At 49.2% G+C, this 12,741-nt stretch overlaps 2 protein-coding genes across 3 annotated transcripts; one reads left to right on the top strand and one right to left on the bottom strand.

The window, feature by feature from the left end:
- Positions 1-3,440: 3,440 nt before the first annotated feature.
- Positions 3,441-7,438, top strand: Ndufa6 (NADH:ubiquinone oxidoreductase subunit A6). The gene is made up of 3 exons (XM_021183751.2): positions 3,441-3,646; positions 6,506-6,621; positions 7,208-7,438. The coding sequence occupies exons 1-3, from the start codon at positions 3,499-3,501 to the stop codon at positions 7,337-7,339; spliced, it is 396 nt and encodes a 131-aa protein (XP_021039410.1). The 5' UTR covers positions 3,441-3,498; the 3' UTR covers positions 7,340-7,438.
- Positions 7,439-8,523: 1,085 nt separating this feature from the next.
- On the bottom strand, positions 8,524-11,716 carry Smdt1 (single-pass membrane protein with aspartate rich tail 1). 2 transcript variants are annotated; one of them, XM_021183760.2, is made up of 3 exons: positions 11,408-11,716; positions 9,550-9,690; positions 8,524-8,748 (listed from the first exon to the last, which is right to left on the bottom strand). In XM_021183760.2, the coding sequence occupies exons 1-2, from the start codon at positions 11,678-11,680 to the stop codon at positions 9,553-9,555; spliced, it is 411 nt and encodes a 136-aa protein (XP_021039419.1). In that variant the 5' UTR covers positions 11,681-11,716; the 3' UTR covers positions 8,524-8,748; positions 9,550-9,552. The 2 variants fall into 2 exon arrangements, with proteins under 2 accessions (XP_021039419.1, XP_021039420.1); XM_021183761.2 differs by having other exon boundaries at positions 11,359-11,605.
- Positions 11,717-12,741: the final 1,025 nt, after the last annotated feature.

The raw sequence follows: 12,741 nt of genomic DNA, 5'->3' as shown, positions 1-12,741 counted from the left end.
ACACACCACACATCCCTCCCCTGAAAAGCCAGACTTCTCTGGAACCTGAGATCCTTTCCAGTTCCTGCCCTTACTGTCCCACAGTGCAGTCTCCTCCCCGAATGGTCTACAGTGGATGTCGACACTGCTCCCTCTTCCCCTCAATACACAACCCACTTCAGTGTGCTTTGAATCCATGAAGCACTTGAAGTTGACTGAAACCTGAAGTTACCAGCCTTAGCCCCATCCCCAACACACTCTGGCCACCCACCATCCCAGTGGCCTCCTTTGTCCACGCTGTGCACTCTGGTGTCACCCTCTTCCTAGAATCACCTCTTCTGGCTCATCTTCTGGGTTTCTTCCCACCCCTCATGTTCTTCTTCCCTGATTGGCCTAAAAGTGAGTGTTGTATGAGGTCATTCTGGCCCCTCCTGTCCTCTATCTTACGATCTGTCTGTCTGATTGATATATATACAGAGAGAGAGAGAGAGAGAGAGAGACGGAGAGGGGGGAGAGAGAGAGAGACTCTCAATATGTAGCCTAGGCTAGCCCAAACTCACTATATTGACCCAAACTCTAGGTCCTTCTCTGTTCCCTTACCCGCCCAAAATTCACATTCATAGTGGCATAGTGGTTGCGAAATGCTTCCTTCTCTGACTGCCTAAATGAGGTGGGGCAGCACACCTCCCTTGGTTTCCTAATGAGGGCTTCTCCTATTAGAGAAGCCATTAACAGTTTCTAGAAAATTGGTCTTATGGCTGAGACAGATCAATAACAACATGACTGATTGCATGATTCTGCTGTTCCTATCTGTTGCTTCAAGTCCTGGTTAGCATTTTAAAGCAGAGCCACCACATCTTACTGAGAGTGCTGCTAGCAATGTATTCAACTCTAAGTTCTGTGAGTCACTCAGGACTCCGTGTCAATGAGTACGGTATCAAGCTCATCCCACAAGGAAGCTAGGAGGGGGAAAGGAAGTAAGATCAGTTCTGGAGAGGAGGAAGGGGAGAGCCAAGAAGGGTGCACAGAGGGGAGAGCCAAGAAGGAAGGGATGCACAGAGGGCAGGACTGGGCCCTAAGGATCCTTCTCGCTGGGTTGGGTATGGGTTAACAAGAACACCTCTAAACCTACTTACCAAGCACGCCCATCCAGATGACAGTCAGGGATCCACAGAGATGTCTTTGTGTCAGTGTCCACGCAGCCTACAGACAATCTGGGAAAAGTGTCGATACCAGCCTTGCCTGGGAGTTGAGTGCGCAGGCCCTCCTTTTGCAGGGAGAGTGTGGCATCGTGATGTAGAGAGCTTTAGGACAGACAACTCCTCCATATGTGAGAAGGGCATCACGCCAATTGCCTCAAGGTGGTTCTAAGTGTGCCTGGCGAGGGGTAGCACCCTCACAGGCACTCCTTTGGTTCAGTTCAACGCCATTCAAGGATAAGGGGGCAGTAACGAGGTGATGAGGGAGCGCCATGTGAAGTCCTGAAGACATGGAAGTCACAGTGACATGGAGGGCTTAACACTGAGCAGCCTATCCTCTGAATCATAAGTAAGAAGGGAGCCTAGCAGCATCCAAGCGTCATCCACTCACCCAGCCAGTGTTTGCTGAGCTTCCGTGTGGGGCACAGCAGCATGCTGGGACACAGAAAGGACACAGACCTTGCCTCTGAGGGTGCTCAGTGATATCAAGTGAGTGGGCATGGCACATGACAGCAATTCCTACCTCCTCCAAACCTCATAAAGGTCGCTGAATCACGACTGTGTACCTGTAGATGGCCAAAACTAGAGAATGTCTTGGTTTATATGCACATGAAATACTAATCACAACAGAAAAGACTACATTTTAGACCTAAAAACAAGTCTGAAAAACTAAATTTTTAAAATAATTTATCTGTATGTGCCTCTGTGTGTGTGTGTGTGTGTTCATGTGTGTATGTGTGTAGGGACCACATCATGCAGGTGCTTAATAGAGGCTAGAAAAAAGGTTACTGGGCCCCTTAGAGCTAGTTATGGTAGTTGTGAATCATCCAACATGGGTCTATAAAGAAAGTCCCAGGTTAGCCAGGTTCCAAAAGGGAGGAGAGAGAATAAAAGAAAAAAAAAATTCAATAATGTGGTGGTTTGGCCCCCATAAGTTCATGTGTTTGAATGCTAGGTTCCTAGTTAGTGGAACTGTTTTGGGAAGGAGTAGGAGGTGGGGCCTTGTTGGAGTAGGTGTGGCCCTTGTTGAAGATGTGTCACTAGAGGTGACTAGAGGCCGGCCCAGTCTTTCTCTATTGTAAGCCCTCAGCTGCTGCTTCAGGGTCACTCCCGCCTGCCTGCTGCCATGCTCTCCTCCATGAGAGTTTAAATGCTGTGTGCTGAGCATATCTGTGTGCATTGTACTTTGTAAGTACTGATTGTTCAAATTAGCACAAAGATATCCATAATGCATGGTGCAGTTACTATATTAGAATGTCGTTAGGCAGCAATTCTTCAGCTTTATTTATATAGCAGAGAATATGTATAGATATATATCATAGAGTATAGATATAGATTAGATACAGAGATAGATATAGCTTCCATGGTTTGGGATGTAAAATTCCTAATCTAAAATGGAGATGGTTAGGCTAGGTGAAGTAGCACTAAGGAGACTGAAGCAGGGGGAATCTGGAGTGCAAGGTCAAATGTAACTGCAGGGGCTGGAGAGATGCCTCCGTGAGTGCTTAAGCACTCTAACTGCTCTGCCAAAGGACCTGGGCTCAATTCCCAGCTCCACAAAGCAACTCATAACCGTCGGTCCCAGAGGAATCCATAGCCTTCTTTGGCCTCCATGGACACCAAAAAGCACACGTGGTGCACACCTATACAAACATCCAAAACACCCACACACATTTATTTGCAAAAAGGCAACCGCAGGTGCGGTGGGCACAAACCTGCAGAGGCAGAGAAATCACTGCAAGCTCTGAGGCCAGCCTGGCTGGTCTACATAAGTGAGTTCCAGGCCAGGCGCAGAAAGACGACAACTCAAAACAATGGCAAGAAGTAAGTATCCAAACGGGGCTGAGAAACGCCAAAAAGCTCAAGCCAGAGGCGCTTTTGCGGTCGACACCATGTCTACAAGAAAACGGTTTTTCGGAAGCACATACACAATGTGTACAGCAGTACGCACTGTTGCTGCGGAAAGACCGCCATTGCCGCCTGGCACCGTTATCTATGCCCGAGGTCTTCTCCTCCGAGCCTGCCAACCTGGGCGCCTGGCTGAAGGAACAAACTTTTGGTAAGAGCAGACGGAGCGCCTCACCGCTGCCCGAAGCCTCGACGCTACGCCCCCTGGTGGTTCCTCAGCGCCGCCGTCGAACGAGCCAACCCCGGATCGGTGTTTCCGCGGTAGAGCATGCGCATCGCAGAGCCCGAGGCTTCCAGCCAATCAGAGAGCCCCAGTCCAGTAAATCCTTCCCTCTGCACTACAGGAGGCACGGCGGCGAGTCCCGTGGCACCGCGCGTGCGCACGCTGAAGGGGCGGGGCTTCCTCGGCAAGATGGCGGCCGCGGCCACCGGCCTGCGCCAGGCTGCTGCTACGGCAGCCAGTACCTCGGTGAAGCCCATTTTCAGTCGCGACCTGAACGAGGCCAAGCGGATGGTGCGCGAGCTCTACCGCGCTTGGTATCGAGAGGTGCCGAACACCGGTGAGAGGCAGGGGTGCATTCGGGGCCCCGGAGGCACCTGTCCAAGGTCTCTCGGCCGAGCTGAGGTCACGTAGTGGGACAGAAACGAGCCCTAGGCTTCGGGGGAAGGGGGTCACCCGAGCCAGAGTGTCCCACACCGGGACAGGGCTTCCGAACGCCCTAGTCGCTTTGGTGGCCTTTGTTCCTTATTTCTTATGGAGCCCCTGGGAGGGGCGTCCGCGGTCCCGAGCTAGCCCCGGGTGCTTCTTGAACCCAACTTTACAGTTCCAGAGAAGGGTCTAGATGCCCATTCGATTTTGTAACTAAAGTGGCGAAGGGCTTTAGCAGTTATCTGTTACCTAGTCTGGAGAACAAACTGCATCACGAGAGGGAAACGACTTGACCAAGGTCACCCAGTAGCTGCCTGCTGCCTTTTGAAGCCTCCAGACGAAATGGCCCCTCGGAGCTCCCCAGCTTTGCTCACTAGATCAGCTTGCCCCAGAATTTTGAAGTCTAACCCCCCTACTGCTGCAAAACACGCCTTTTCCCGTAGGTGGGAGAATCTAGTCTGTTCACCTGAGTGGCGGGTGTGAGTCTGCAATCTTGGTTGTCTCGCTCAATCCTGCCACTGTAGTGGATTTTAAAAGGGGGTGAGCGAGAGTTCAAATGACCTACAAATGTCAGGGACATCTTTGGTTGTTGAGTAGACATGTATTTAACTTGAGCTGATCTGAGGGGAAAGGCGTTTTCCAGTAACAACAGCTCCACAGCACTCCTCAGCACTGCTTGAGAGGCAGCCACACTGTCCTCAGATTCGACCTTTATTAGCTGTGTGACCTTGGGTAAGATTTTTTCATCGGTATTTGCTCATCTGTGAAATGGCCATAATATTGTCTTCCGGGAGTTAAAAACAAAAAATCCATGCCCACCTCAGGCTGGAGTTTACCAGACAGTAGTTATAATACTGCACCCTTCAGTCTCTGGGCCTGATGCTTCACAAATCCTAAGATTCTGAATGACGGGTTCTGTCTCAACAACACAACAAACTTGTCTCAGTTTGTCATTGTACAGTTCTTTCCTGAAATCCCTGTGTGCGCACTGACCTTGGTGACCGCTCTCTCAGAACCTAGCGTAGTGTTCACCATTTCTGCAATCACTGAACTGGAGTATAACAAAAGATTCAAGCCTGATTTAGACACAGCATGATTTTATCTGTGTTTTTGTGACTTTTTGTTGTTTTTGTTTTTCTGAGACAGCGTCTCACATTGTAGCCTTCGCTGGCCTGGAACTCAGAGCCATCTGCCTCTGTGCTACCACACTGGGCTTGTTTTTGTTTTTGGGTTTTTTGCTTTTTGGGGGTGGGGGCTTTCTTTTCTTTGTTTTTTTGTTGTTTTTCAAACAGGGTTTCTCTATATAGCCCTGGCTGTCCTGGAACTCACTTTGTAGACCAGGCTGGCCTCGAACTCAGAAATCCACCTGCCTCTGCCTCCCGAGTGCTGGGACTAAAGGCGTGCACCACCACGCCCGGCACTGTTTTTGTTTTTGTTAGGGTTTTGCCTCAATTCTGGGATTAAAGGCATCTGCCACCATGGTTGGCTGATTGCAGTTTTATAGATCAGAGTGGACATGTCACAAGAGTGGCCAGTGCACAAGATATCTTCATTAAATGAATATACTGACCTCTGTAACCAGAATGTTTAACACCTAGTGGTCCTTTTGTATCCTTGGTGTCCTCAGCAAATCTGCCGAAGGCTGAGTGTCAGGGGATGGGTGACTAAAGTCTGCTTTTCTCTTTTGAAACAAGATCTTGCTGTGGATCCATAGCACCATACAGCCCATAGCAAACCTCCAGCTTGTAGGCTGGGTTTACAGTCCTGTTACCACTAAGTCCAGTTTACAACCTAATCTCCAAAGGACACCCATGTGGCACATTAAGTTCAGTCACCTAAGTTTGTGCCACTGTTTAGCCACTGACTTAATAGATTGGTGAATACTGTGACTTTTAATTTTAAAATGTATTTTATTACTTTTAAAATCGTGTGCACGTGCGTGCGTGGTGCATGCATGCATGTGTGTATGGGAGGGTGCAGGTAAATCCAAATGTCAGCAGAGGCCAGAGGCATGGGTGGGTCCCTGGAGCTGGAGTTACAGGGTTTTTGAGTTGCCTGACATGGTTGCTGGGGATTGGAAAGGCAGTATGTGCTCTTAGATGCTAAGCCATCTCTCAGCCTCCTCCCTTTTTAAGGGAAGAGAAGTTTATTGTGTTCGGTTTCAGTCCCTTATATGGGAGTGGAAGTGCAGGGTGGTGTGGCTCATGGTTCCACAGTGGCAGCCTTGTATCTTGTTTGCAGTCATAGGTGACTGTCCCACTCTCAGTTAAGGCCTAGAGTCTGTCCTTCCCCAAGTTGTCTGATGGTTTGATTACAGCCTTCCCTCCCTGTGCAGACTCTTAGCAGCACCCCTTAGCTGCTAAGATTCATATAGTACTTACAACCTACACTACATTATTTTACAGAGATTTCAACTCTGGTGCCTTTATTTTTGCTGGTTATTCCATATAAAAATAATATGGTAATATATTGTATATCCCATATAAAAACAATATTGCTCAGTGATGGAGCCCTTGCCTAACATGTGCAAGGCCCTAGATTCTGCCCCAACCTGCTCCGCCCATACACAAAAAGCAAGGTAGGTACACAGCCTCTCCAGAGGCCCACTCAAGAGCACTGAGATCCAGGTTGGGCTGTTTAGTAAGGCATGTACCCAGGCTAGGGTTGGGCTATGCGGCATAAAGTAACTGAGCCACTTGTACACGTCCAGTGGTCACCCACTGATATAAGCTTAAAAGATCTGATTAATACAGTCCGGTTTTCTCTTTAGTGCACTTAATGCAGCTGGATATCACGGTGAAACAAGGACGGGATAAAGTCCGAGAAATGTTCATGAAGAATGCTCATGTCACAGACCCCAGAGTGGTTGATCTGCTGGTCATTAAGGTAACTGACCCTCTCTGGCAGACTTAAAAGATCCGCTGGCTTGTCCTGAGCCCCTGAGTCTTCAAGTGAATACCACCTCCATTAAAACCAGCTGCAGACTCAGCAGCTGCCATGTCTCCAAGTTCAACTTGGAGGTCCCCTTTTTTCTTTTTAAAGCCAAGGTCTCACTATGTAGTTCTGGCTGTCCTGGGACTTGTTCTGTAGACCAGGCTAGCCCTGAGATCCACCTGCCTCTGCCTGCCAAGTGCCAAGATTAAAGGTGTATACCACCATATCCCACTTGGATGTCTCTACTTTTGAGAGTCCTGGGCTGGAACCACACATCCTCTTGCCTCAGCCCTGAAGGGGGATGGGGGGGGGGGACACACACTGCAGTGTAAAGTGTAGGAAGTGCCAGCTCCTATAGGATGCCACCCTGGAACACACTGTCTCACCTATCTGCAACCACAGGAAGGCAGCGTGGCTCTGGGTATGGTTAATGTACGGTCATTAGCAAGTCCATGCCAAATACAACACAGAACTGAACTTGTGTGCTGTGTTCCTCATTTAATGGCTGGAACTGACTACTTTTCCTTCATGTACACAGGGAAAGATGGAGCTCCAGGAAACCATCAAAGTATGGAAGCAGCGGACACACGTTATGCGGTTTTTCCATGAAACAGAAACACCAAGGCCAAAGGATTTCTTGTCTAAGTTCTATATGGGCCATGACCCATGAGGTCACCTGATGGCAAGGTGCATGTTAATATTTAATTAGAGTATAAATAAACTCATTATTTGATGGTTGGTTGTGATAAAATTGCACTGGTGAACCCCTTTCCTGTGGTCTCTTTTACTTCTTGCCTGAGTGTGGAACCTTTGTGTACACACACACCATGTTGATGCCCCTGTCCTGGAGATCTATGTTGTTTGCTGCCAGCTGACTCAGACCCTTGCATGGGGAAGCAGGAAGGGATGGGAGGCTCTATCCAGATTCTCCCACAGTGGATGTGAAATGGTAACGTTGTTACTGTCTCTGTACTTATGTATATAGCTTCCAAGACTTGGCAGCAAGGCTCTTCCATCAGAGGGAACAGAGTAGCACTGTGGGGACAGCACTAGAACTGACTGCTCCAAGGCTAGCCCTTCTGCTTAGGAGCACTCGTCTGTAAATGAGCTTAGCTGCCTCCTCACTGCAGAGCACACTGGGCAGTGCAAACACAACACACTCGTCCTACTACTAATGCACTTAATTGTTCAAACAGGATCTCATGTAGCCAAGGATAGCCTGCCTACTCCCTGTGTAGCCACCAGGGATGACCTTGAACTACCCAAGGTCGTGCTTCGACCTTCTTCCCTGGACAGTCCTGAATGCTGAAGGAAGGCACTCACAGTATTGGGGTTTAATTACTGAATGACCCCACAGCACCAGGGATCCTCCTCCCCACCCCTACCCCCCAGGGTCCCAAGTGTTATAAAAAATTCTACTAAGTAGTTAACAAAGCTTTGCGTGATCAGCACATGGCCACCCTTCCAGGCATAAGTGGCTTTGAGACAAGTTTCTCCTGAACTTATGGAAAGTAGAAAAATTTCAAGTCAGGGGAGGGTGTGTGTGGAAAGATGGCTCAGTGGTTAAGGGCACTTGCTGCTCTTGCAGAGGACCAGAGTTAGTTCCCAGCACCCACATCAAGGAATCCATAATAACCTTTAACTCCAGCTTTAGGGGGAATGCTGCCTCCAAGAGCACCTGAAAACAGATACATAGTTAATCATTTTAAAGGAAAGAAGATCTCAGTCCTGCTCAATCGCCTTTGTGGTTGTACAATAGCCTGGATGTCCTGGCTCTACACCAGGTGCTTCTTATACATGGAAAAGACAATAAAGTGCAACCAAGCCTGCTGGGAGTGAGAAATGGGGACGACCTTTCATCATACATGACTCATTTATTATACACTCCTAATTTGCTTGCTTGTTATTTCCAGTACTCTGTGGACAGCCGTGAGGGAGCCTCCCAAAGCACAGGAGTCTGGGCTCTTGTCACAAACCATGAGGAGGTGAGGCTGAGGGCTTTCCTTGACCCTTCTGCCGACAGGGAGGGAGCTGAGCATGTCACCACGTCATCAGTGCTTTCTCCTGTGCTCCTGTGCCCTGTAAGAAAGGCGTGCATCAGTCACTTGTCAGACCGCCTCGCACAGCCCAGAGTAGTCTCAAACCCACTGTAGCCAAGGAGGATCTTGAAGTTCTGGTGTTCCTGCCTCTACCTCCCCAGTGCTGGGATTACTGCTCTGTGCCACCAGGCCTGGGGCACTTCTCTTTTCTGAGATAAGCTTTCCCGTTAACCCCCTCTACTTCTGCAGTGCTGGGATCACAAAAGCTCAAGATCCCACACCAGGCTTTAGCAGCAGTCACTTCCAAATAGGAGGGTAAAGGAAGATGACAGACAGGGTTACACGGTGGAAGGAGGATGGGCCAATACTTGGAGATGGGTAAGGATGTGGGTAACTCAAACAGCGGGGGAGGGGGAGACACAGCAGCTTTAACAATGTAAAGCAGGAAGTGAGAGTTCCTGTGGGATGCCTTCCTGGAACACCCTTTGCCCATCTCCTCCTTACTGGTATCTTCTGCATTCCCTTTCCTCTCCATCATCATTCGCTGTTTTATCCCTCCATCTCTGAGGCAGAGATTGCATGACTTCATAAAATAAAAAGCACATTAAGTCATCAAGAGAATGTCAGTTGACTGAAGGTCCATCAAGGACAATGAAGAGGCCACTGAGGACCTTAACCTAGTGGGAGTGGAAGTCATCCAACATGAGAGAGAGTAAGTCTCGAGTGCTGAACCCACTGCTGCTCCTGCCCTGAGGGTTCAGATGGTGCCGCAGGCCAGAGCACCACAGAGCAGATCATCCGCCTGCTGCTTCTGCCCGTTTACAAGAAGGGCAAGGATTACCTGTTAATCGTCGTCGTCGTCATCTTCTGGGACAAAAATGTCATGCTCCTCGAGCAGCGCAGCGAAGTTCTTGCTGATGAGCGTCCCGACATAGAGAAAGGGGATCACAATGGAGAATACTCGGAGAAGCCCAAAGGACATCTGCAGAGAGAAGAATGCGTGCACTCCGGGGGACCAGTGGCTGCGCCCAAGCCCCCGCCTGCAGGGCCTTGCCTCCAGTGGACTACTGACCCCCACACCACTTGATTTTTAAAGTCTTTGAAGAAACTCAGAGCAACGAAGAGACAAAGTGAGTTTTATGGCCACCAAAATCGATATCAGAAAGAAAAACATAAAGCTAAACTAAATTTAGGAAACTAAGCAACTCAAAATTAGGGGCCAAACAAGCTAATTCCTTGCAAGAACCATACACAGTTGGGTGAGAACACTAGGCTGGCTGGGCTCTAACCAGCTCTCTACACCCAAAAGTGAGTTCCGGGGCTGGAGGGATGATCCAGTGGTGAGGAGCACTGATAGCACTTCTACAGGACCCAGGTCTGGTTCTCAGCGCCCACGTAGCCTCTCACACGCAAGTAACTCCAGTTCCAAATATGGCACAGTCTCTTCGAGCATCTGCGGGTATGTGGCACTTAAGTGCTACACAGACATACATGCAGGCAAAACACCCATACACATAAAATAAACATGGAGTTAGGAGGAGGTGTGTGCACTGACGGGGTCTCTCACCTCCTCTTCTAACTGGTTCCTGCTGCTGAACAACCTTACTTCACAGTGAATGTTAAAAACTCGCAAAGGCAATATGGACTGAAGGAACTCCAATGAGATTTCGCCGGTATTAGCTTCCTGTTTCCCCTAGCTGTGACTTTTTATACAGTAGCTGCACATTTTGCTTCTCGCTGGAACCCTGACTGGGGTCAACTGTTACAGCTCAGGCTTGCTCTAAAGACTTTTGTTTTCCCTTCGACTCCACACAGCCATGCAGTCAAAAAGCGTACCTTTGATATAAGAGACTTTCCATTTTTCCTTTGGGGTACCGAGGGCAAGTGACAAGAGTTCAAGTATGGAAAAACCAGAATGTGGTCTCTGGTTGTCAAGACCTAACTCCCAGCTTTGGAGGCTGGCTTTAGGGCTCTGCCCTGACTTCCATCTGTAAAACCTGCACATTCCTCAGGACAGAAGGTCCTGCTTCCACATCCCCTTATCCGTTCTCCTTCGTTTCCTTTTTACTAAGTACATTACTTCCGCATTCCCTTCCCACTCTTTCAGTAATTTATCTTTATTTTATGTGCATTGTTATTTTGCCTCCTCGTGTATGTCTATGCGAAGATGTCAGATCTTAAAAGTTACAGATAGTTGTAGCTGTCCTGTGGGTGATGGGAGTTAAACCTGGGTCCTCTGGAAGAGCAGTCAGAGTTCTTAAGCTCTGGGCCATCTCTCCAGCTCTCAGGATTGTTTTATCCCATCACCTTTGAGGCAGAGATTGCATGTCTTGTATAAATCGACACAAAGCCTTTCTTCTGACCCTGAAGAAATAGGTCATTATGTCCCTCAAGGTAAGAAATTGCACATTTCGCTGCTGCCCTCCAGCTCCTGTGTCCAGGAACCCAGCTTAACAGTGAGTTTTATGGAAACATTTTCCTCCACCTGTCAAAGTCAGCAAAACCCAGCTGCACAAATTGAGTCCTATGTCCGGTCCAGTCTATGCCAGTACTATGATTGGCCTCTGCGCCTGTCAATCACGACAGGTCACATGCACTCCCCCAATGACCGGCCTCAATCCCTTCGCCCCGCCTCAAGACAGACACTCACTTTCACCGGCTTGGGCAAAATGGCGCCGCTGCGAGTGACGATGACTGACCTCGACGGTACCTGGCTGAGACCTGAGCTGCCCGGTACGGTGTTGACATCGCCACCGCTCCTCCCCCTCGGCCCGCTCCAGAGAGCCCCGGGTCGGACTGCAACCCAGGCCAGCCGCCGAGCCGCCGTGGACGCCATCTCCAGCTCCGCCCCTCGCCGGGAGCCACACCCCACGCATCCAAGGCGGCCTCTGGCAGAAACTCTGTCTCCAAAACTCGCGAGACTCGTGACACACACGGGAAGCACGGCCCTCCCGCCTGCGCAGAGCACGCATTCATATGCCGGTGGGAAAGTCCTCGGCGCCCGGACGACGTGGTGACGTTGGGAGAAGGACGCCCCTCCCGGGCTCCAGAGGGCGGGGCCGCCAGGGCTCCCTTTGTAGGTGTTCCCGCCCCTCACCTCGGGAAGACTTGAATTAAGGAACCAGAATGTGTAATGAAAAACCCTACTTGGTATCTGAATTTATATATATATATATTAAAAAAGAAAAAAAAAACGGTAACAAAAAGTTAACAAAAAGCTGGGCGAAGTGGCGCACACCTTTAATCTTACACCACTTGGGATGCAGAGGCAGGAGGATCTCTGTAAGTTCAAATCCTGTAAGTTCCAGGACAGCCAGAGCTACGTAGTGCAGCGAAAAAAATCAACAATAGCTCCTGGTTTCTGTGGACATTGGTACAACGGGTGCAGTGGACAGCGGACTTCCCCTACAGGTCTAGGGAACAAGCAAATAGACGGATTGGCCTGATGGATGTTGTACCACCAAGCCAGGTACCAGGACTCAATTGCTAGCCTCAGACACCGGCTTTGCAACTCTGGCTCCTGATTCTTCATTTATAACACGCTGATTGTAATAACCAAAATGAATAACTTTCTGAGAGGGGCTCACACGTAGCCCAGTGTAGCCAAAAACTCACGGTGTTGTCAAGGATGCTTTTGAACTCCTGGTCCTCCTCCACCTCTTTGCTACCAACCGTGGGAACTTTACCGTTCTGGTTATAAAGGGAAGGGGGGAGGGGAGGCTAACAGGCCTTTCCACCAGGTCCTGCTGCAAAACAAACACCAAAACCAAGTGTGGTGTGACGCTCCTATCTATAATCCCAGCAGGTTGCAATGCTAAGGAGTTCCAGACCTGCGTGGGCTACAAAGACTTGGTCTCCAAAAACCAAAACTATTAAAAGAACAAACACTAACTACTGTGACTGAAGAAGTATTATGAAGAAGTATTAAAACAGTATAGCAAAGTAAAAACAAAATTCGAGGCTTTTGGGCCCAGGCTTGGGAGTGTAGCCTTTGTGGCTTAGTGCTCCAGGTACTGGTCATAAAACAGATAGC

This window comes from Mus caroli, chromosome 15 (assembly GCF_900094665.2).
Source record: "Mus caroli chromosome 15, CAROLI_EIJ_v1.1, whole genome shotgun sequence".
In the NCBI taxonomy this organism is placed as follows: domain Eukaryota; kingdom Metazoa; phylum Chordata; class Mammalia; order Rodentia; family Muridae; genus Mus; species Mus caroli.
This window is presented reverse-complemented; position numbering and strand designations above follow the sequence as displayed.

What these genes read in the sequence shown, in the direction of transcription:
- Ndufa6 (XM_021183751.2), top strand. Translation starts at nt 3,499, where the DNA reads ATGGCGGCCGCGGCCACCGGCCTGCGCCAGGCTGCTGCTACGGCAGCC. An exon ending in TCGAGAGGTGCCGAACACCG is followed by an intron (nt 3,647 to 6,505) that starts GTGAGAGGCAGG and finishes TTTTCTCTTTAG; the next exon opens with TGCACTTAATGCAGCTGGAT. An exon ending in TTGATCTGCTGGTCATTAAG is followed by an intron (nt 6,622 to 7,207) that starts GTAACTGACCCT and finishes TCATGTACACAG; the next exon opens with GGAAAGATGGAGCTCCAGGA.
- Smdt1 (XM_021183760.2), bottom strand. Translation starts at nt 11,680, where the DNA reads ATGCGTGCTCTGCGCAGGCGGGAGGGCCGTGCTTCCCGTGTGTGTCAC. An exon ending in CTCAGCCAGGTACCGTCGAG is followed by an intron (nt 9,691 to 11,407) that starts GTCAGTCATCGT and finishes TTCTCTCTGCAG; the next exon opens with ATGTCCTTTGGGCTTCTCCG.